This window comes from Sinocyclocheilus grahami, unplaced genomic scaffold (genome assembly GCF_001515645.1).
Source record: "Sinocyclocheilus grahami isolate Dianchi unplaced genomic scaffold, SAMN03320097.WGS_v1.1 scaffold195.1, whole genome shotgun sequence".
Classification (NCBI taxonomy): domain Eukaryota; kingdom Metazoa; phylum Chordata; class Actinopteri; order Cypriniformes; family Cyprinidae; genus Sinocyclocheilus; species Sinocyclocheilus grahami.
In genome coordinates this window covers 79,735-102,344 of record NW_015505374.1, presented here as the reverse complement: position 1 = coordinate 102,344, position 22,610 = coordinate 79,735, and the positions used below count along the sequence as shown (strand labels likewise).

Genomic DNA, 22,610 nt, shown 5'->3' with positions numbered 1-22,610 from the left:
CCGCAGATGTCAGACAGTTTGTGTTGGCCTGCCCCACATGCGCCCAATGTAAGCCAGTGAATCGCCTTCCCGATGGTCTGCTTCATCCTCTTCCTGTCCCTTCCTGTCCATGGTCACATATTGCCGTTGATTTTGTCTCTGGGCTTCCCCCATTGAAGGGTAACACGGTGGTTCTCACTGTGGTGGATCGCTTTTCCAAGGCGGTTCATTTCATTCCCCTGCCCAAATTGCCCTCCGCCCGGGAGACCACCCAACTGATCGTGGATCACATGTTCCGGCTCCATGGATTGCCGGTTGACGTGATTTCAGATAGGGGTCCTCAGTTCACCTCCCGGTTTTGGAAAGAATTTTGTAGACAGATCGGGGCTTCTGCGAGTCTGTCTTCCGGTTTCCATCCACAGACCAATGGGCAATGCGAGCGGGCCAACCAGGATCTTGAAAGAATGCTCCGCTGTCTGACATCCAATAATTCGAGTTCCTGGTGCCAACAGCTCTCCTGGATAGAATACATGCGTAACTCCCTTCCAGTGGCGGTTTCAGGTATGTCCCCTTTTGAGTGCTCTGTGGGATATAAACCACCTCTCTTTCCATCACAGGAACCCGATGCTGCGGTTCCGTCCACCCTGGCTTTCGTTCAGCGCTGCCGCCGCACCTGGGAGAAAGTCAGGAGGGTTTTGGTCCGAACCTCAGGACGAACCAAGGCAGCAGCCGATCGTCGCCGGTCCTCTCCTCCAACCTATGTGTGCGGTCAACGGGTATGGCTTTCTACCAGGGATCTGCCTCTCCGGGTGCCTTCTCGTAAGCTGGCTCCCAGATTCATTGGGTCGTACCGCGTCACCAAGGTGGTTAATCCAGTGGCGATCAGGCTCAAGCTCCCTCCTGCTCTTGCCTGGTGGCGCTCCTGGGAGGGGGGGTACTGTCGGGTCTCAGGTCTGATCACCTGTTTCTTGTCTCTGTGTTTGGGTGTGGTTGTGCGTGGCTTGTTTTGACAGCTCGCCACGTGCGCATATGTCCGCATGATTGTTTCCCCGCCCTCCTTGTTTCTCTGCTCGCCTCTTGTTTCACACCTGGTTCTGGTTAGCTCATTAGCTGGCCCTTATAGCTCCTTGTGTTTCTCTGTTTGTTGTCAGATTGTTGTGATTATTCCCTTGCTCTGACTGTCGGTGTTAGTATCGCTTACCAGTCCTGTCTTGTCTCGTCCAGGCTCCAGTGCTCGTAGCTGCTTGTTTATTTTCCCGCACCTCGCTGTGCGTTCAGGAACCCGTGGGCTTCCTCCGGCATCCGCCTACCCTGGGACCCTGCGGTCTCGTTGTTGGGCTGCTCAGCCTCTCGCTCGGATTAGCGAGCTGCCCCTCCAGATTCGCCTCCCCCGCCGCTGTTGCGGCTTGTTCTAGCCCCTGCTGTCCACCCCTCTGTGTGGTTGGGGATTCCACGTCCGCACGATCTGTCCACGGAGGCGCTCATTGCCCGTGGTGTTAATTCTCTGTACAATAAAGCCTCTGTTAAACCCGCACCTGAATCCAGCCTGTTCCCTGACACTGAAGACTGGAGTAATGATGCTGAAAATTCAGCTCTGCAATCACAGGAATAAACTACATTTTGAAATATATTAAAATAGAAACAGGTACGTTCAATTGTAAAAATATTTCTCTCTAATACCGTTGTATTTTGATCAAATAAATGCAGCCTTTTTAAGAGATTTTCTTAAACAAAAAATTCAAACACTGACCCCAAAAAGTGTATTCTAATATATTCATAAATATTCACATAATTCTAATCTAAACTATTTTCAAAGCAGAGTCACAGATCCAAATGTATACATTTCACTTGTCATTTATAAAGACAAAACCTTGATTCACGTAAAGCATATGATAAAATATAAAGTAATACAGTGCATAAACAGAAGCAGATCATTAATCCAACCATACTTTGATTTACTAGACTGGATCTTTGTTACACACTCCATCATATTTGTGCAAGAGGACTGTTCCTCTGCTCTAATTAGAGGATTAATGCATTAATGGAGGAATGTGCCAGTATGGCCATGTGGCTGTATTTAATGGGACCTCTTCCCTCAACTCAGCAGACAGAAAAAGAGAGAGACAGATGAGCAGGCTAGTTATTTTGTAAAAACGTTTCAAAGTTTGTGCTTTAGCAAGACATGGCAGCAGCTTCTCCGAGAGTCATTCACCCCTCATTGGGCATTTGCATCTGGTCAGCGCAGATGCCCATTTTCTATAATTTATTGTTTGCCAGAGGATTCTCTAATGAGGGAAGAGTCAAACAGAATAGGTAGTAGGCAATCAAAATGGAAATGTGGAATGCCAGGGGAGATATAAAGAGCAGAGGAAAAAGTACATGATGAAGAGATACATATATTTCAGGATAGGATGATATAAATAATAAACAGTAAACACAAGAAGGAAAAGATGATCATAAAACCTGTGGTAGTCCAACCGCACAGCAAATTCCAATAGTAGCTCCAATGTTGTCCCCCATCCACAGGTTCACAGCATGGATACAGCCACGCACATGAATTATGCCATCTAAAGTTTCACGCTGTAATACAGAAGAGAGAAAGATATCAAATTCGGTACAGGTAGCAGGTAATGCTCTGATTTTATGACGGAAACAAGGTTAAAATATCACAACTAGAGTCCATCGTAATGGCATAATAGATGTGGTGCTTGTAATGGTTCTGATGTTATTTGCTTGGTTTTTATCTATGGAACAAACAACTGAATGACGCCACCATTACAGATGATTGCACTTGAAATGGCTATTGGAGGTTTTTGTTTTCCTGTCACAGCTTCTCCTTTAAAGATAATCTCAAGTGTCAAAGTCCGCCAAATGATTCTCTCTAAATGCATCGCTGGATATGAGAGCGAGTATTATGTAAAATGAAGCAAGTGATGGCTGGTTGCAGGCCATTGTGAGAATGTGGACTTCAGAGAGCTCCATTTTACCTGCTGGTTGAGAGTTCTGTAGCCGCAGAGTGTGTTCACAACTTCTCCGACCTGAAAGAAATAAACAAACAGGACTCATTAGTAAAACTAGTTTTTGAAAACTTTTCAAGTGTCATTTGGTCAATGTGATGCTGTTGGTGCAGAAGAGTGTTGGCTAACTTTAAATGTTGTGTTCTGATGACCTTTGACCCTTAAAATGTATTTCATATTTCAGAATTCCATATGGAATTCCAGCACACACTTATCTGTAATCTGTAATAGGACTGATGAGCAGGGAGCCCACCTAATCAGATTACAAATAGACTGTAAACCTGCCTGCTCCCAAAAGCCTGGTCCAATTCCTCTTATACATTTCATACCATGTAACATCCTACCTCAGCTTTCCAAAAAAAAAAAAAAAATGGATGCCATGTTATGAGATCATGTGAATTGAAATAGATGGAGAATGCATTCAGTAGTAAGAGTAAAGGGTGAAGAAAGTGATTTTTGGTACCCAAATGGATGATGCATTAGAAAGTTCTACAGATTTTCACAGAACTTTAAAGGAATAGCTCACCCAAAAACTGAAAATTCTGTCATTAATTAGTAATTACTCACCCTTATGTCATTCAAAACCCATAAGACCTTCATTCATCTTTGTAACACAAATTAAGATACTTTTGATGAAATTCGAGAGCCTTCTGAGCCTGCAGAGAAAGGTAGTTAGGATATTGTTTAATTAGTCCACGTATAGTTTATTCGACCATGATTTTATGAAGCTCTCGGATTTCATCAATCTTAATTGGTGGGTGAGCAATTAATGACAGAATTTTCATTTTTGAGTGAACTATCCTTATGCTTTCAGCAACCAATAAAAGCATAGTACACCCTTTTAACACATTTTACTGTGTTTGTATGAAGATTTTCTCTCAAAACCTGGGCAGAAAAATGCTACAAATTCAGCAGATTACTGAATGTCTGCACCTATCTTGTGCCAATTATGGCATTTTGTGCTATTAGGATTGCAGTTGATAAGGAAACATCTGAAGTCAAATATCTGAAACACAGATTCATGATCTGAAGCCTTGATCATGTTGGCAGTCTTTGATTCTTAGCCTGAAAAGGCCTGTGCTCTCTCACTGCAGTGAGCTATCATACCAAAAGCAGAACCGAGAATTAGTGCCCAATCAACATTTATTAACTCAGAGAGAGAGAGAGAGAAAAAGAGAGGGGCACTCATAAACAGTAGAGCAGACTCTATGCAGTGCAGGGCAGTAAAATTATCTCCGTCATGATGCACTCTCCACTGACTCATGGGGAACAGCATTTACTAGAAAGCTCTCTAAACCCACCAGAAAAAAGCTCAGAAATCAGCTCCCTGTACTCGCAGACCTGTGGGTCAGACTGCTTCCATTGCAAAATGAAAAAAAAAAAACATTATTTTCAGCAAGAAAAGATTACCGGCGAATTCATGAAAAACAGCCTGTGATGCAGGCTTTTCTCATCAGACTACCATGTACAGGGGCATGCACTGATTAATGTATCATGACTGGGAGAAGCGCACAGAATGACTAACACTTTGACGGATGCAGCAGGTGTAGGGAACACCGCAGGCCAAAGGACTCGTGCCATTGCAGAAGTGGTACTGGTTTACTTCCCAATCCTTGTACTCATCTCCTCCACAACAAGAAAACTGAAAAGACAAAGCGAGATTGTGATAAAAAAAAGCAGCCTAAAATTGGAATTTTAATTATAATTTGAGTGATACTTTCTTCTTAACATGAATAATAATGATAAAAATAATAATAATAAATATGACTATGCAGTATTTTTTATGTAATAAAAATTATTGCAAAATATTGAAAATATAAATATATAACACACTACCATTCCAATGTTTGGGGTCGGTAAGAATTTGTTTTTGTCTTATGCTCACCAAGGCTGCATTTGTTTAAAAAATACAGTAAAATCAATAATATTGTGAAATATGATTACAATTTAAAATAACTCAATTTCCATTTATATATTTATATATATATATTTTATACATATATATATATATATATATATATATATATATATAATATTATTGTTGAAAACGGTTGTGCTGCTTAGTTGAAAAAAAATGTATATACATTTTTTCAAGATTCTTCAAAAACAGAAAGAACATAATTTATTTAAAATGGAATTAAAGACATTATTGTCTTTACTGTTACTTTAGATCAAATTAATGTGTCCTTATTGAGTAAAAGCAATATTATTTTTGCCATATTAAAATGTGTAGAAAGCTGGAATACAGAACCATTCAAAACTTTTGAGCATTTATGTATCTGTGTTATGAGAAAACTGCCATTTTTGTGCATGAATGAGACGATAATAATTATTTGGTTTGTCAAAATAATTGACAAACTAAATTTTTCTGCCTGAAAAATGGAAATTATATATGGCTGATTGACGTAGACCATATTAGCGTGGGTGTTTAATTCACTTAGATCCTAGTAATAAAATTAATTAATAAAATTAGGTAAACAACCTTCTCTTGCACGTAGTCCAATATGTTTTTGAAGTCCAGGTCATCATAGTAGTGCTTGATTCCTTCTCGTATACTGTTCTGAAACAATTTGATTGTCTAAAGACAAAGAAAAATTAAACTCATTAACAACAGACCATGCAACTCAACAGTGCCTCTGCTCTCAATGTTTCTTTACATCTTACCGTCTTTTCAAAGATCAGCGCAATGATGAGGGCAAGAGCCTGGAGAGCCAGCAGAACACACAGCACACACAGGAACTGCACAAAGAGTTTACTCTAAGTCACAGCACAAAAAAATCCACCAGTAACATAGTAGAAGACGATCTTTCCTGAATAAACACACATACACACAAACACACACATATGACCAGACAAGCAACACTCACCATGTGCAGCAGAGTCTTGTTATCCCTGAGGGATCCCACCATACCCATCACAGACACAGTGAACATGACGAGACCCAGCAGTATGAGGACCACAGCAGGAGCCAAAAACACCCCCTCCAGGGTCCGATTCTTCTGCCTCTCTACTTCTGCATACACTCCGATACAGAGCACGCACAGACCGAGCAACTAAGGGGACAGGGGAAGATCTAGTAAAACATCTCTACAAGTCACATCAGCTTACATAATTTCATAACATTACGTTTACATGATTAAATCAGAAATGCAGCAAAGATATAAAGTTAAAATCAATGTTTCAACGCACAACCAAGTCATGCAGATCAGTCATCTGATGTAAAATCAAACAATGAATCATTTGTGTTCCACACATTAATCGATATAAGACGAAAGACGTAATTCTTAGAGTGCTGAGCTAAAACACACAACTAATGTAAATGAAATGACGCAAATCATAAAGTAGATTAATGTAGCCGTTTTAATATCAATTTGTATCCTAACAAAAGACTATATTAGCACACAGCATACTAATTGAAACCACTTCATTCGCAATTTTCTTCCCTGAATGTTCTTCCTGAAAGGTTAATTTAATAAATCTTGTTGGATGATTAACTTTGTCATCTGTCAATTTCAGATTCCAGACATCTTCAGTTATTTTCTGTTCACTGATAAATGGCGGTGATTTTTTAAAAATAAAATGAGATTTAAGACCAATTCTAAATAAAAATGTGTCCTTTTATTATTGCTTGGACATAATGCTGCACATTTCTTTGTGAAATTGAAATATGTCAAATATCAAAACTAAATTGAAATTTTAAAACAAACCTCAAACTAAATAAATAACACAAATAAAAGAAATCTCTTCATATAAAAAAACGAAGGCTTTGTCTGTGCTCTTTCCATTTAAAATTAGAGGCAACCACTGCATTTTAATCGCGATCCAAACAAAGATGCTGCATATATGCAGTATGAGCAGTTTTTATTTAAATTAGAACACATCATTTCAAAATCTGAAGCAAAAAAAAAGAATGGTCTGACTTTAGCTTTGTGGAACTATACTACATAAAACATCTGCACGAAATACAAACAGCAGATGGGCTGAATGAAAATGCAAATTCACTCTCTGACAGCAAACAGAAAACAAAATACCATATACACTTTTCTAAAGACAGTCAGTTCTCCCGAGAGATACATTCATGTAAACTATTACCACCAACTGTATTGCGATTTGTTTAACATCTCAACCGATTTAAATTGTCACATATTTGTATCGATTTTCAACCGGCTTTGGGGTGTATTGTTACACCCCTAATTTTGAAGAATGTTGGTGACCAAACTGTTTCGGTTACTATTGACTTCCAATGCATTTTTTCTTTTGGTTTTGGTGTCCAAGATCCTTCAAAATATCTTCTTCATAGTCATACAGGTTTGGAATGACACGAGGGTGAGAACATTTTTATTTTTGAGTAGACTGCTCCTTTAAGAGCAGAGAAGGGGAAGAGAAACGATGATTTGAAGAGTATCCTGAGAGACTTTTCTGCTTGCATCATTATGTTCCAAAAACCCTAATAGTCAAGATACTCCCATAAGGCACTGACTTATTGCATTTCCTACGAGAAAACAGAACAGTCAAGCAGAACACTGTTTCTTGTTGAAATAAAATAAACAAATCCTAATAGTTGGTGGTTATTAAGCAAAAGATCACTGTCAAAAAAAAATACAGTAATAAAACTAAAATAGTTTAATTGGATCATTTTTTTAAATGTCCCCCAAAAACGGGGGTGGGGGGTCCTCTCTCTTTAAAAGCACTGTCGGTGGAAGAGTATATCTGAATGTGTTATGTACACATGTAATTACCTTAAATGTGCAGTACATTTCTTACACATTTTTGCCATAATCTATCACTATCCCTTTACATTAAGATATTATTATATGATTATTTTTATTATTAAAATAGGCAGAATACATTTAAATATTCAGTGTTGGCCAACAAATGTCCAATATTTTCTTGATATATACATTTTTTAAAATGAAGTCCCTATAGCCAATGAAGTTTGCATCCCCAATGGACAGTTCTATATACAATCTATAGATATATATTCTATGCAATAATGAGGATGATGAAGACAAAAAATAAACAGACCATGTCTAAGTCTATATAATTTCAATATTATAGTATCCGACAATTTTCAGGAACCATATAAAAACAAATCAATGTAAATACAGAATCCCTTCACTGTCATCAGTACCATGTGACACATTTACAGACACAACAACGTCCTGCGCCTTTAAATCTCTCAGCGACGCGTCTATTGCTTTTACTGAGACACAAAGCTCATCTATGAAATTTTAAAGCGAAACTAGAACGTGATCTCTAAACGATCCGGTAAATGCGGTTAGAGTTACCATGATATTTATTAATACTGCCTATACGTTCAACACAAACATATGAGTGTATTCATTCAGGGCGAGTGTGTACTGTACAGTATGTGTGCGCGTGTTTATGTGAGGGAGAAACAAAGCAACGCTAGAACAGCTTTCATTTTAAACGTACACTTACCGAGAACAGCATTGAATAGATATTTAGAGAGAATTTAACGAAATAATAGAAGTGAATGGTTTTTCTCCATTCTTCGTAAGACGGCATGGTGACAGCATGAATTGGTTTCAGTTAGTCTGAGATTTCCATGTATTCAGATGTTAGCCGTTGCCGCTAAGACTCAATGAGCCTTTGTTCTTAGAGAGACGACAGTCTGTTTTAAAGAGCCTAAGACCCGTCTGAATGCATAATAAGCACTTCCAAAAAAATGTTCAGCTTAGCTGTCGACTCCTATGAATTGTTTTGAAAAGCACATCAGCAGCTGCAAGGTGTAACTCTTATCCCAATAACAACTTCCGTCCCGCCGAACAACGTGCTGGACAAACCTTTTAAAGGGCCAGCACAGACAGACAGACAGACAGACAGACAGATAGATAGACAGACAGACCTGGAAGGTGTGTGTCCCGTCACATCTGGCGTGAAACCAACACAGCATTTCATAAAAAGAACATCATAGCAACAGTCAAACATGGTGGTGGTAGTGTGATGATCTGGGGCTGCTTTGCAGCTTCAAGACCTGGACGACTTGCCATAATTTAAGGAACCATGAATTCTGCACTCTGTCAGAAAATCCTGAAGGAGAATGTCCGGCCATCAGTTTGTGACCTCAAGCTCAAGCGCACTTGGGTTATGCAGCAGGACAATGATCCCAAACACACCAGCACGTCCACCTCTGAATGGCTCAAGAAAAACTAAATTAAGGTTTTGGAGTGGCCAAATCAAAGTCCAGACTTACTGTAAATCCGATTGAGATGCTTAAACAGTCCATTCATGCTCGAAAACCCTCCAATGTGGCTGAATTATGTTTATCTGGCTAAGTTCCTTAACTATATTTATGGATAATTAAATAATGTTTATGCTTTAATCGATTAATAAAATGGAATACTTCCTTTGACACTCTCTTATCTCTAACAAGCAACAAATAGACTGAAAACATACTTTTTTCATCTAAAGACTTTGACATAAAAAGCTCCCATCAATCAAGCATTGTCTTGACACATCCTTTGACTTTATATGCCCATGGTAGCCAGTTGATGATCCGTTTTATAAAAGGAGACATGTTTGTCTAGCTTGAAGAACTAAAGCCTCTTAAATATGTCCTGGGAAAAAAAATATCTCTGTATGATGTGTCACAATAGCTTTAATCCTCGGAAGTACTTGTTGTTCACTTCTTGTGGCATTATATCTGTGGTTCATAGAAAATCCTTATTTTTCCATTCACATACACAGCATGCTCACAGACATTAATTATCTCTCAGTTAGCTTGTGGTTGTAATTATACTTTTCAAAAATCTTCACAGTCCTGCCTAAACTCTCAGCTTTTCACTGCATGGCAAACATTCTATTTAAAACACATTTAGAGTATTTATTGACATGTTTATTGATTCATGGCTGAATGAATTTTATTACTGTACTCTTATTAAGTGTGTAATATTCAGTGTTATGGAATTTTTTATTGTAAAGTAACAGGTGCAATATGGCATAGGTTTTCACCCATGAAGGATATAATGGATAAATTAATGGCACATATTGACATATAACCTTTACATCTCTTCTGTTTCAATCATTGATAATGAAATGATCAGAAAGAACAACTTACACAAATGACACTAACTTCAGCAATGCCTGTCATGAACCACTAAAAAATAGTTAGAAAAAGAACTTTACACATTGGTCAGGTTAGACAGTGTATTGAATTAAACATTTTTGAATAATTTTTTTTTCTGAAAGGCATTTCATCAGCTATACAATCAATATATTGTTACTGTGAAAACAAAGCTGCCATTCCACATTCTATTAAATTTAGTTCACTGTTGCAACACTGGATAGATGGACAATAATAAACAAACCACATCTTAATTTTTATTTAAAGTATTGAATTGCTTTGCACATATGTCTAGATGTATTGAGAGACACTGAGCTTATAGGAATTGGGATATTTTTAAGATGAATGAAGGTCCTCCAGCATTTGGCAGATTGTAGCTCTTCTCTTTTTCTCTCAAGGTACATTAAATGTGACCCATGAGGATGACAGTTGGTGTGTGAAATTAAATTTCTGATTTCTTTCTTGTCGACAATTAGTGGTCAGCCCAATCTTGATTTGTTCAGCAGAGCTCCTTGCCAGAGGATATTATGTTGCTATAATCAAAAGGTAGAGTACACACAAGACTGACAAAAGGCGAGAGTATTAAAAGGATTGCCAAGCTTTAGGAGTGATCGTATTTCCTCAAGATAGTCTTGACCGGTTTAATAAAAGAAAATATCTTATACAATCCACAAAACTATAATAATGCAAAAAAAAAGCTATTAAGGAAATGAAAATATGCCCATACGTGTAGGTGAAATTAGATGTCTGCAACCCAGATGCTGTCATGATACATGGTTAATTAACACTGATGAGTTGCCACAGCACATCACAATTACATGCTTCTCTAAGTCCCACAGAGGTTCTTGAAGGAATCTGCAATTCATGTAATGCATGTGATGCTCTTTCCAACCCTCCTAAACCCACTGAATTGATTATCATAAAAGTGGTCCACAACAACATAATTTGCATGCCTGCAGAGTCCTTTTGTTGAGTTTTTTTACACAAGAAGAAAACAAACTAACTCTAATAGTGAAAAGAAGATAGCACCATAAATCTTTTCTCAATTGTGTGATTATCTAAAGGGGTTTATTTTAAATCATTACAGAGCTACTGAAAACAGTCGATTCGAATGCAAAAAGAAACAAGGCAATTAACAACACCTCACAGCAAAAGCAGAACACGTAAAAAAAAATTATTTTGTAACCCCCCCCCAAAAAAGCATAAATGCCTATAGCAATGCAGTGTTGGTTGAAGGAGTGATTCACTAAAATGCTGAAAAATTGCTCTGTAAAGGGCAGTTCCCTGGGCTTACTCTGAATCATAGCATCAAAACATCTCTTGTTACATGGACACATACGCTTGAATAATGCGTGCATTCTGTATGCTGAATGATGGCAGGAAAATTATGCCCAAAAAAAATGAGAACACCCTGTACAAAGCAAGCAATGTCCATAATTTGAAAGGCCTTCACAAAGCCTTTGCCCAGAACCCCATGAAAAACCTTTAGGATAAAATGGAACAGCATGTCAGGCTGCATGACACAATGTCAGGGTTTGGCCTGATGGTTCTGCTTCTTGTTGAACATATAAAACATGCCCTAAAAAAAATAATAATCCCTTCCTTTGCAGTCATAACAGCTTACAGTCTTCTGGGAAGGCTTGCCACTAAATGTTGGAACATGGATGTAGGGATGTGTGCCCATTTAGAGCATCAGTGAGGTACGCCACTGACGTTGGGCAAATGCTGCCTTGCAGTTAGTGTTCCAACTGATCCTGAGGCTGCCCAAATACAACTTATCAGAAAAATAATACAAATTATATTTACCCTACAGCATTGTCTTAACCGACTGACAGATTGAGCTCAAATTTAACGCGAACTAAGACAGAACCACCAGGTGGGGACCGTGCGCTTTCACTGAATTACTTGTGTCAAATTGAAATGAGTTGGGATAAGTAAATAAGTGGTTTAATGTGAAAAGGAACTTGCAAAAAGCGCCATACCAAATAATTGACATCGTTATCAAACTTGAAGTCTCAAATGAGCATATTCTGTCCAACCTGACAGAACCACGCAGTATCTTCCAACTTGAATATACAAGGTGCGCTGTGAATTAATCATATTTCATAGCCCAATCAAAAGAATGAAACTGATTTCCAATGACACGCGCCGCCAAACATCATCTTCCGACCTGCGTGGCACACCTGGCGCGTTCTGAATCACATATGCAGATTACCTACTCATATTTCGTATTAAACAAAACTGCATTTGAAAGGACGAGTCCCTTCGTTTTCCTCTAAGAAGCGCCTGTTCACAGCATCTGCTCGTGTGTGCGTGCGACTTCTCATTTGGCACGCGCTGCGCAATTGGCAGTGACGCTCAGAGGAGCGAGGTGAGTGTAACCGAGAGCTAAAATTGGTTTCGTGATGAGGAAAAGTGAAGGAGCACAGCGTTGCGATCTGTTGTCTTGTCTTCTTTGGAAGAATCACAGGGCTCATTCTTTCCTTATCACTGAATACAACTGAGGGATCTGAACTCTTTTTGCGTCATGAAATTCAATCATTAGACTTTTTTTTCTCAAAAGGAGACATGGTCGATTGAACATTAATAAGACATCCAGCCAAAAAAAAAAAAACGAATTTATTTAAATATCACATTTAACCCAATATTTTTTTTTTCCTAATAGCAATGGATTCGCTCATCACTTCCTCTGACTTCCAAAGTAACTGGACAACCAACTCCACTGCGCAGAATGAAACCGAGATATACTGGAACCAGTTTGTGCAACCGGTTTGGAGAATAGTGCTCTGGGCAGTGGCTTACAGCACAATTGTCATCGTCTCCGTGGTGGGCAATATCACGGTGATATGGATCATTTTGGCGCACAAACGCATGAGAACCGTGACAAACTATTTCCTCGTGAACTTGGCATTCGCTGAAGCGTCAATGTCCGCATTCAACACCGTTATAAACTTTGTCTACTCCGTGCACAATGAATGGTATTTCGGACTCTATTACTGCAGATTCCACAACTTCTTTCCTATAGCCGCCGTCTTCGCTTCCATATATTCAATGACCGCGATTGCACTGGACAGGTAAGTTCATTCGTTTCCATTCACACTGTGCGTGCGCCAAACGCGCGGATCTCAGCAGTGCGCGAGAGGAAACGTTGGGTTTCTTTGCATGTTTTGTTGTTAAAAAAAGTATGTGAAGTATAAAAGTGCACAACATTTAATTGATTAGTTCGTTTCGTTCTTTAAGAAGCCCCTTACAAAAATGGCCATGATAGTTTCATGGCCACAGTGTTTGGTATTGGCCACCCTTATGGTCAAAAACAGAAAAGATTCCGCTTTCCTGGTGCTTCTTTTACTGCTTAGTAATTTCTATATTAATTTATTATGGTTTTATACTGCAGCAGTAACTGTAACTATGGTGGGGTAAAATGTGGGAAGAGGATCCCCTTAAAACAGTGTGCATTTACTTTTAAAATGTAACATATTTAGATAAAAGTTGACCATGATGGTGCATCAGCTAATGTGCTATTAAAAGAAAATGAAAAGAACAAAAAAATGCTAATTAGTTGCCATAGCACAAAATGTAAAAGTATTCAAAGAAGCCATATCTTACCCCAAAGGGACAAATTTTATCGTTTCACTTCAAAATAAAAACAATATTTTTTATTCCACAAAATCACTTTCACAGACTTTTACATTAACTGTTCCCTCCTGGTGGAATGACCTGCCCAACTCAGTTCGAGCAGCTGAGTCCTTAGCCATCTTCAAGAAATGGCTAAATACACATCTCTTCCATCTTTATTTGACCCTCTAATTATTATATATTTTTTTTAGAAAACAAAACAAAACACTTGGCCCTCTAACACTTGCACTCTCTATTCGTATTCTATTCTATCTACTTGTTTTCTTTTTATTATATGTATGTTAGCGTAAGGCTTATTGCTCTTTTGTGGGTTTTGATTGCTTCCATTGTCCTCATTTGTAAGTCACTTTAGATAAAAGCATCTGCTAAATGACTAAATGTTCACCCCCCCCCCCCCCCCCCCCAAAAGTGATTTTGTTTGAGATTTAAAAAAATGAATGTAGGGGACATTTGACCTGTTGAAAGAAATGTGGTTTCTATAGTTGTGCAGTAATAGTAATGCTAGTTATTGTTACTAATCATTGAGTAATGATTAGTAACTGCCTTTACAATCCAAACACAAGTATAATGTTGTAGATCTTTTCAGGTCCATATTAGGAATTATCAGAGCTGGCAGATGTCATTAATTAATTAATTAATTAATGTAATTAATTTATGCATTTAGCAGACACTTTTATCCAAAGCGACTTACAGTGCATTCAGGCTATACATTTTTAACCAGTATGTTTTATTAAATAACATTATGTTTTATATGATTTATCTGTGACATCATATGATAGATGATAATCCCACTCATAACCTTCCATAGTCATCATTTAGAAATGTTAATTTCTTTAGTGTGTGTCTGTGTGTGTGTGTGTGTGTGTGTGTGTGTGTGTGTGTGTGTGTGTGTGAAATAGGTCTTTAAGCCATTTCCCCCCCCAAAAGTGATTTTGTTTGAGATTTAAAAAAATGAATGTAGGGGACATTTGACCTGTTGAAAGAAATGTGGTTTCTATAGTTGTGCAGTAATAGTAATGCTAGTTATTGTTACTAATCATTGAGTAATGATTAGTAACTGCCTTTACAATCCAAACACAAGTATAATGTTGTAGATCTTTTCAGGTCCATATTAGGAATTATCAGAGCTGGCAGATGTCATTAATTAATTAATTAATTAATGTAATTAATTTATGCATTTAGCAGACACTTTTATCCAAAGCGACTTACAGTGCATTCAGGCTATACATTTTTAACCAGTATGTTTTATTAAATAACATTATGTTTTATATGATTTATCTGTGACATCATATGATAGATGATAATCCCACTCATAACCTTCCATAGTCATCATTTAGAAATGTTATTTTCTTTAGTGTGTGTCTGTGTGTGTGTGTGTGTGTGTGTGTGTGTGTGTGTGTGTGTGTGTGTTTGAGTGGTGATGAGGTAATTGTAAGAGTGCTGTGTCTGCCTTGTTTCTTCATTCAATTACCATGTGTAGCATGAGAGATTATTCACAAGAGGGGCTAGATTTCAGGTAATGTCTGACCTTTCATCACCCTGTTCTAATTCTAAGATGTCATTTTTCCAACCTTTTGACACAGCACAGCTAATACTCAGAAAACTGCCTGCTTTCATCTATCTACATGCAGAAACATGAACTTCTTTACAATTCTATTACCTGAGTGACCCGTGGGGGAGATGGAGGGCAGGCGTCAGGGGAAGACTACACTGTGTGTGTTCAGGTCCTTATAGAGGAAATACTTGATGGTTATTTATCTTAGGAAGATTCTTTAAAAAAAAAAAAGCAAGCCAAGATTACATTATAGCTAAACATGAAGCATACACAGCAAATTAATCATGGTATTTACAAACAAATAACTCAGAGCAAATGCCTTGATTTTTCTTGTAAAGAAGACATTTACAGAGCCTAGAGCTTTTCATTAAGCACTCCAAGTAGTTTTGGGAGTAGAATGTTTCAGTAGAATTTTAGCATGTTTTATCTTCTGCCAGTTTTAAGTGATTTCTGTTAGGCAGTGATTTGATTACTATCAACTAATGGGCAATAGGAGGATTGAAAATTGAATTATGCCTAAAGATGTAATGTAGAAATAACATTTAATTAGCATTTTCAGAATGCTTGGTTTCTGACAAACCTTAAATTGTTTTAGATGAAACCGTTAAAGTCAGTATAAAATGAAAATGCACCCTATATCTATTTTCTAAATGCATGGTATATTTATAATACTGTGAACAAATCATCCATGCATTTTATGTTTCACTTTGTTTATTTAATTTTGAATTAAAATATCATAGCTAGATCTTCCGGTGAAACAACATACTTCTCCAATCATATAGTCTACTTAAACTCCCTCCTTTCTTGTAATTGACTGCAAGCTCATGTTGAGATTTGCCTCCATCCAATCAACAACTGGATAGAACCAAACTCATTTTTTTTTTTCAATAATCCATTTAACTAGGATGTATGTCACAATATGAAAAAAGATCAGTTGCTACGTATTTATATTTGTTATATATTTTTGACATTATTTATATTTAAATCAAATTGTATATATATATATATATATATATATATATATATATAATATTTATATTTTTTATGATTATTATTAATAATAATTTCTATTTATATATTAAATTTTTTCAATATAATATTTATATATTATTTAATAAATTATAATTATATAATGATGTACTTTAATAACATTTAATAAACATTTAGTGCTTATATTTCTACAAATATAATATAAAAAATATAAAAATATAAATTACTGTAAACAGGAATGGAAATATGGTCAAATGTATTAAAGGGAGCTGAGAGCACTGCACTCTTATTATTGAAATTGAAAATCAGCCAAAATAAGTCATTTTTCTAAATTAGTATACTTATTAAATGTTGTTGTTATTTGTATTATTGTTAATAATAATTTATGATTATATTACATTTCCATTAACATTTATTTTGATGGATATTGCTCTTTATTTTGCCTTACTGTGCATAAGAGTATAAAATCATCCAATAAAACCCAGTTGTAAGTAATTATTCCAGTACAAACTCTCTTAGGCACTTTGACTGATGTGTTTTTCCTGCCCAGATTTCAGCTCTGTTGCTCTGGTTCAGTCATAGTTGCTTTGTTAACACATGCAGACGGGTGTACATTCACAAACAGCAGCCAGGCTGTCACCTCTGTGCAGACAGATCACTTAGGTTGAGCTGCAGTGTGTGACATAATTGTGTTACATGCTTTAGTAGCAATAAACAATTGCCTCTCTGTCCAAATATAACATCTCACATTCTCACTCATCTCAGCTGTTTTTACTTCCTTATTTTATTTCTTGCATTTAAAACATGTAAAGGTGCTGACAAGCACAGACTCCTCAAAGTTGAGCTGTGACGGCATGCTAAAGAGCATTTGCGTGCTGGTGAAACAACACATGGCTCAGAGGTTCAAACTGTCATGTGTGGCAGGAATAAGATTCCGAATCAAATTACCAGACAGAAGCTAAATTTGAAAGAAAAGCACTGCAAGCATCACATTGTGTAACCGCACTGTCCGTCTCTGCTCCCTCTTGCATGTTGTCGTTATTGATTTAGCCCTGCCGCTGTTCAGACCAATGATCTGTTGCTCTGAGCTCCACTTATGTCAAACAGATGTGCTCGAATGTATGTCTGTGCCGCGTCTGACCTCTTTACCTGCTGGAGACTTTGCCGTGAGTCTATTGTCAGTTCCTCATTACTCACTCATCTTTTCTGGCACTGTATGTAATCATGTTGTCCTTCAGGACACCACTTTAACTGAGCATGACTAGAGAGGCTGAAAACAAATGAATGGGGAAAAACTCTGATTGCCCATCACTTATAAGCTTGTGTGTGTGTGTGTGTGTGTGTGTGTGTGTGTGCCTGCTGGTGGTTTAGTTGTAAGGTTTTCCTTATTATCAGTGGAGTGGAAGTTCTCTCATTTTACTGAATTGCGAATGTCAGATTGACGTTTTGTTCTCTTTGATGTTTTGCTTTTATACTTTGAGGCACTGAATTCCAAGGAAATTCAAAGCAATAGTTTCCTCTAAAATGAACATTTTATGATAATGTACTCAACCTTATTTTTCTAAACCCGTATGAACAGAAATAATGAAAAAATGGGGATTGATCTGTCAAACTTCAAAATGACGAATACACTATAAAACACCCATAAAAGATGATCAATGTTCCCCTCTGCTCTAAAAATCTATTTCACAAGTCATATGGACTGCAAAAATGGTGCATTAAAACTATTAATTGCCAGATACCATTCATTTTTGCATGTAACAAAACCAAACATCATTGCTGTCACAGTGGTACACTATTTGCTACAATGGAAGATTTTCAGTGAATAGCTATAAATACAATGTTCTTCACTCAAAGCTGTCATATTGCTTCAGAAGTTGCAATATAATGCTTTTTGTCATGTTGGAGCTAATCTTTCTGCTTTCACTTTTATTATATAGAAAAGAGCAGGCAATATTCTGCACATGCTTTTCTATATAATAAAAGTGAAAGGGGAAAGATTTGTATTCATACTGACTTTTTTGTGTTCCAAAGAAGAAAGTCAGTCATATGGGGTTTGAACAAAATAAGGGTGAGTAAATAGTGACAGAATTTTTATTTCAATGTCACTTACCAAAAAAAAATTTGAAAAAAATCCATATGCATAAATATTCAGTCCATGCAAGGGCTCTAAATTTACACAGAGGAAAAACAATTGTCTTAACAAGGACACAACTGCCTAACAATTGGCCTGAACCTATGATTTATTAAAATAAATGTATCATTATTCAGGTTGTGAATCTAAAGGACAGTTGTGAATATTAAGACGAGAGCTTTCCAGGAAGTTAGAGACTAATTAAAAATCAGGAGAAGGAAATAAAAGTACAAAACAATAGCCTAACAAGTTAAAAAGGTTTGCTCATTAAAACTCTGCACAAACCATAAGGAGACTTTTTAATGAAGTCACTGAGAGAGGCCAGTAGTCGCTTAGAAGGAGATACAGAGTCATTTTTCTAATAAAGAAATAGAAGTGAACCATGTCAACCTTAGAGCTCTGCTTAACAGCTTGTAGGGAGGGTGTCACAAAAAAACACCATTACTGCCATGCCTGGAGTTATTATAGTAAACCAGATTATGTAGTCAGATGAGACCATAGGGATGAGAATCAGAAGCTAATTTAGCTGCTGTTTACTCTTAACGATTATCACATATATGATTTGTGTTTTGGGGGTATGGCTGTTCTTGATCCCAGTCTATCTGCACATTTGACTACAGTTTTTTTCTTCTAGAAAAAAATATTATATACATTTATAATAATTTTTTAAAGATATAATACACAATAAAAAAATGCAATTTTTTTGGTTAAAATGAGCTGAAGCAACACAGTTCTTGACCACTGTCACAACTTAATTTTATTATGCTCAATTCACTTAAATTGGTCATTTAAGCTCACAGTATGTTTTGTTGGGACTTTTTTCCATGGTTAAACAAACAAGGGTCCACCCATTCACATGAGACAAAATTGTTTCTTTGTGAGAAAGAAGAATCCCGCATACATGACAATAATCGCTTGAACACATGAACTTAAGAACTACTTGCATGTGTAAAAATGTAAAGAATAAGTAAAAGAAGGACTTCAGAGGACATCAGATGATGCCAACCCTGAAACAACACACAAAACTACCAAATTTTGCTATAGTTTGATTGCAACATATAATCATTGCTGTTAATAGTGGTCACCGTCTGTTTGATACATGTCCTTAACTAACTGTGATTCTACTGTACATTTCTGCCATATGGACATCAACTTGAGATAGTCACTATACTGATAAGCTACTAAATATAATGTAGAAACTTTAATCTTCTGTAAATCTGCTTTGCAATGATTTGCATTGTGAAAAGCGCTATATAAACTTGAATTGAATTTAATTGAAGTAAAACAATCCTGGATGAGCACTCATCTTCCAGTTGTGTGCTAGGCCTATTCTATGGTGAATGGTCAATGCAAGATCTGTCAAACTGACTGATTAATCCAATCCAGTAAAACAGTCGCTGATTGGTCTTTACTCATCGTCGTTTACTCAAGGGAGTAACTTGTAGTAGTAAGTTTGTTCTATGAATGCAACAAAAAGCATTTTCAAAAACTAGGATTTTTAGTTTAAAAGCATTAATGAAGTACTATCATCAGACCATGAATAACCCTGAAAGCTTGATTCTTTCAATATCACAGGTGTTTTAGATATCACTGTAGTAATATACGTCTGTAACATGTAACATACAGTTGCCTTAATCAAAGATGTTCATTAACTGGAACGTTTAGTGATAGTTCAAAGTATTTTTTATCATTTTGACAGATAGAAAATATTGTATTTACCTGCTTTAGAAACATTCCAGTGAATGTTTAGGGATCAGAGACAATTACATTATATATTTTTTATTTTTTGGTCTTTTTGTGCTTTTAGATGACAGGACAGTGGAGATTGACAGGAAAGTGTTGGGGGGGGGCAGAATCAACAAAGGACCTGGGGTCGAGATTTGAACACTGGTCAGCCGGAGGCACAGTAGCACTATATGTCAGTGCGCTAACCAACAAGGTTATATGCAACAACAATTACATTTTAAAGCATCCGTGTGAAAATAAACCTTTTGGAGGATTTTGGGAGATTCTTAGAACATTCCAGTGAATTATTCATTGGATATTAAATTGGGAGAGCAGACCACAAATGCGCAGTGTATGTTGTCTTTTTTCGTACTGTTACAGTGGAATACAAAGGAAACAAGAAAATAATCAGGAGGAAAAGAATTCAGCGGACTGAAAAGAGCTCTTGCCATAAATATTCTTGTTATGTCACCAAAATATCAAGCGCTATGTTATTCTCTTGACGTCTGATAATAGAACATGAAGGGAAATTTACAGCTCATTCAATCAAACTGACGAATAAGGATTATTTGTACTGCAACCTCATTATTTGAAATGATTTGTTTTTGAGTGAAACGTTCCAGATCAGAAATGCAATAGACTCCTTGGGAAAAAGGTGGATTGGTTGAACTTTTCAACATTTTTAAATGGTGTTGAAAAAAAGGACCATCATCATTAAGTCAAGTCAAGTCAAGTCACCTTTATTTATATAGCGCTTTTAACAATACAGATTGTGACAAAGCAACTGAACAGCATTAATTAGGAAAATAGTGTCAATAATGCAAAATGACAATAGTAAACACTCATTTTTCAGTTAAAGACAGTTCATCATTGAATCAGCCTGGGATGTTTCCAGCGCGGCTCTCTGCTCTCTCAGCTGGGTCTGCTTTGCCATCAGGTCCCGGATCTGCTTCTCCACGGCCTCCAGCTCGAGCTGCACCGAATGCATCTCGAACGTGTCCTCACCTGCACTCAAAGGTAGACACACATCCGCCATTAAAGCAAGTAACAGTGAGTAAAACAATGGAAATGTGTGTGAATAGAGTATTAGTGTAAGCGAGATTAGCGGCAACCACGCTGGCGATGCTAGCGGGCTATATGCTAATAGCGGACTCGGAAGTCAAAAATAGAACTAGTGCTAACAAAGCGCTCTGATTGTTTTTGTTGTAGAATACGATAGGGGATATATTCACACGTTATAAAACTGAAAAAGGATGGTGTATAAAATTGATTTTAAGATAAAAATTAGACGACAAAGAATTAACTTGACGGAGCTCAAACTCAAACCACACGGCAGCAACAAACAGGAAGTGACGTATGAGGCTTGCAGAGCCTCACAGACCTCAAGGGCCATTGATTATCATCATCCATCATTATCACCATCATTATCATCATCCAGACACATTCAGATCCCAGATGTCCTGTGGCTTTAGCAAAGCAGCATGTAATGCCACTAAAATAAGATATGCAGTGTGTTATGTTGAGTTTGGGCTTGTTTGAAATGAGAACACCTGCTTTAACTAAATGTGTCATATACTAGGGTTTACTAATCAACTTTCTACATTGCGAGTAAATCACTCGCATATGCGACTAAATATTACTCTGGGCGACTAAATAACGTCTTACATTAGCCATTGGCTAATACATTTTTAGATTTTACACGCCAGTATCTGTGTGGGGTAACTCATTACAAGTAACGCGAGTTACGTAATCAGATTACTTTTTTCAAGTAACTAGTAAAGTAACGCATTACTTTTTAATTTACAAGAGAATATCTGAGTTACTTTTTCAAATAAGTAACGCAAGTTACTTTTTTTCCCCAAGTTACTTAAATTTACTTTCCCTTCAGCCTGAGGCTTATTCATTTCACTTTTGGTGTGAAAAGGCTTTTATATTTGCCAAAAATATAACTTTTTTATTTTAAAAACAAACAAGCAAGCCCTGTCCAGATTTAAAAAGTAACGCGAAAGTAACGTAACACATTACTTTCCATAAAAAGTAACCAAGTAATGTAATTAGTTACTTTTTTATGGAGTAACGCAATATTGTAATGCATTACTTTTAAAAGTAACTTTCCCTAACACTGTTCGTTTAGAATTATTCCGCTTTTAAGAACAAGCAGAAGATATGCCGGTTTCTCGGGAGTGGGCGGAGCTAATACGCGAACAGCTCTCGTTGGCTGGCGCTCCTCTATTATCGTCCCCGTTTTGATTTCAGCAAATTAGTTCGAGCGGACGCTGACAACGTGATTAATATTCATGAACCCAGCAGATAATAAGTAGTATCTTTTAATAATAATTACTATTACCTATGACCAACAATATCTTAAACACCACCACCAGTCCTAAATTCAGTTAAAATGACAAATATGCATTCATTCATGGTTACCAATTTTTAGTTCTAATCACTAGTTCTATCATTAAATAGTGCTTAATTATCATAATATCA

At 36.9% G+C, this 22,610-nt stretch overlaps 2 protein-coding genes across 2 annotated transcripts in view; one reads left to right on the top strand and one right to left on the bottom strand.

Annotated features, from left to right (window-relative positions):
- LOC107594991 (tetraspanin-15-like) overlaps window positions 1-8,791 on the bottom strand; it is a 14,967-nt gene extending 6,176 nt beyond the window's left edge. Inside the window, exons 1-7 of the mRNA XM_016285239.1 lie at window positions 8,439-8,791; window positions 5,864-6,049; window positions 5,661-5,735; window positions 5,479-5,574; window positions 4,522-4,638; window positions 2,967-3,017; window positions 2,443-2,559 (exon numbers count right to left, since the gene is read on the bottom strand). Of these exons, the coding sequence (XP_016140725.1) occupies window positions 2,443-2,559; window positions 2,967-3,017; window positions 4,522-4,638; window positions 5,479-5,574; window positions 5,661-5,735; window positions 5,864-6,049; window positions 8,439-8,525 (729 nt within the window). The 5' untranslated portion in view covers window positions 8,526-8,791. The remainder of the gene's footprint in view (window positions 1-2,442; window positions 2,560-2,966; window positions 3,018-4,521; window positions 4,639-5,478; window positions 5,575-5,660; window positions 5,736-5,863; window positions 6,050-8,438) is intronic.
- A 3,692-nt stretch (window positions 8,792-12,483) lies between these two features.
- Window positions 12,484-22,610, top strand: part of tacr1a (tachykinin receptor 1a) — a 27,121-nt gene continuing 16,994 nt past the window's right edge. Inside the window, exon 1 of the mRNA XM_016285238.1 lies at window positions 12,484-13,157. Within this exon, the coding sequence (XP_016140724.1) occupies window positions 12,751-13,157 (407 nt within the window). The 5' untranslated portion in view covers window positions 12,484-12,750. The remainder of the gene's footprint in view (window positions 13,158-22,610) is intronic.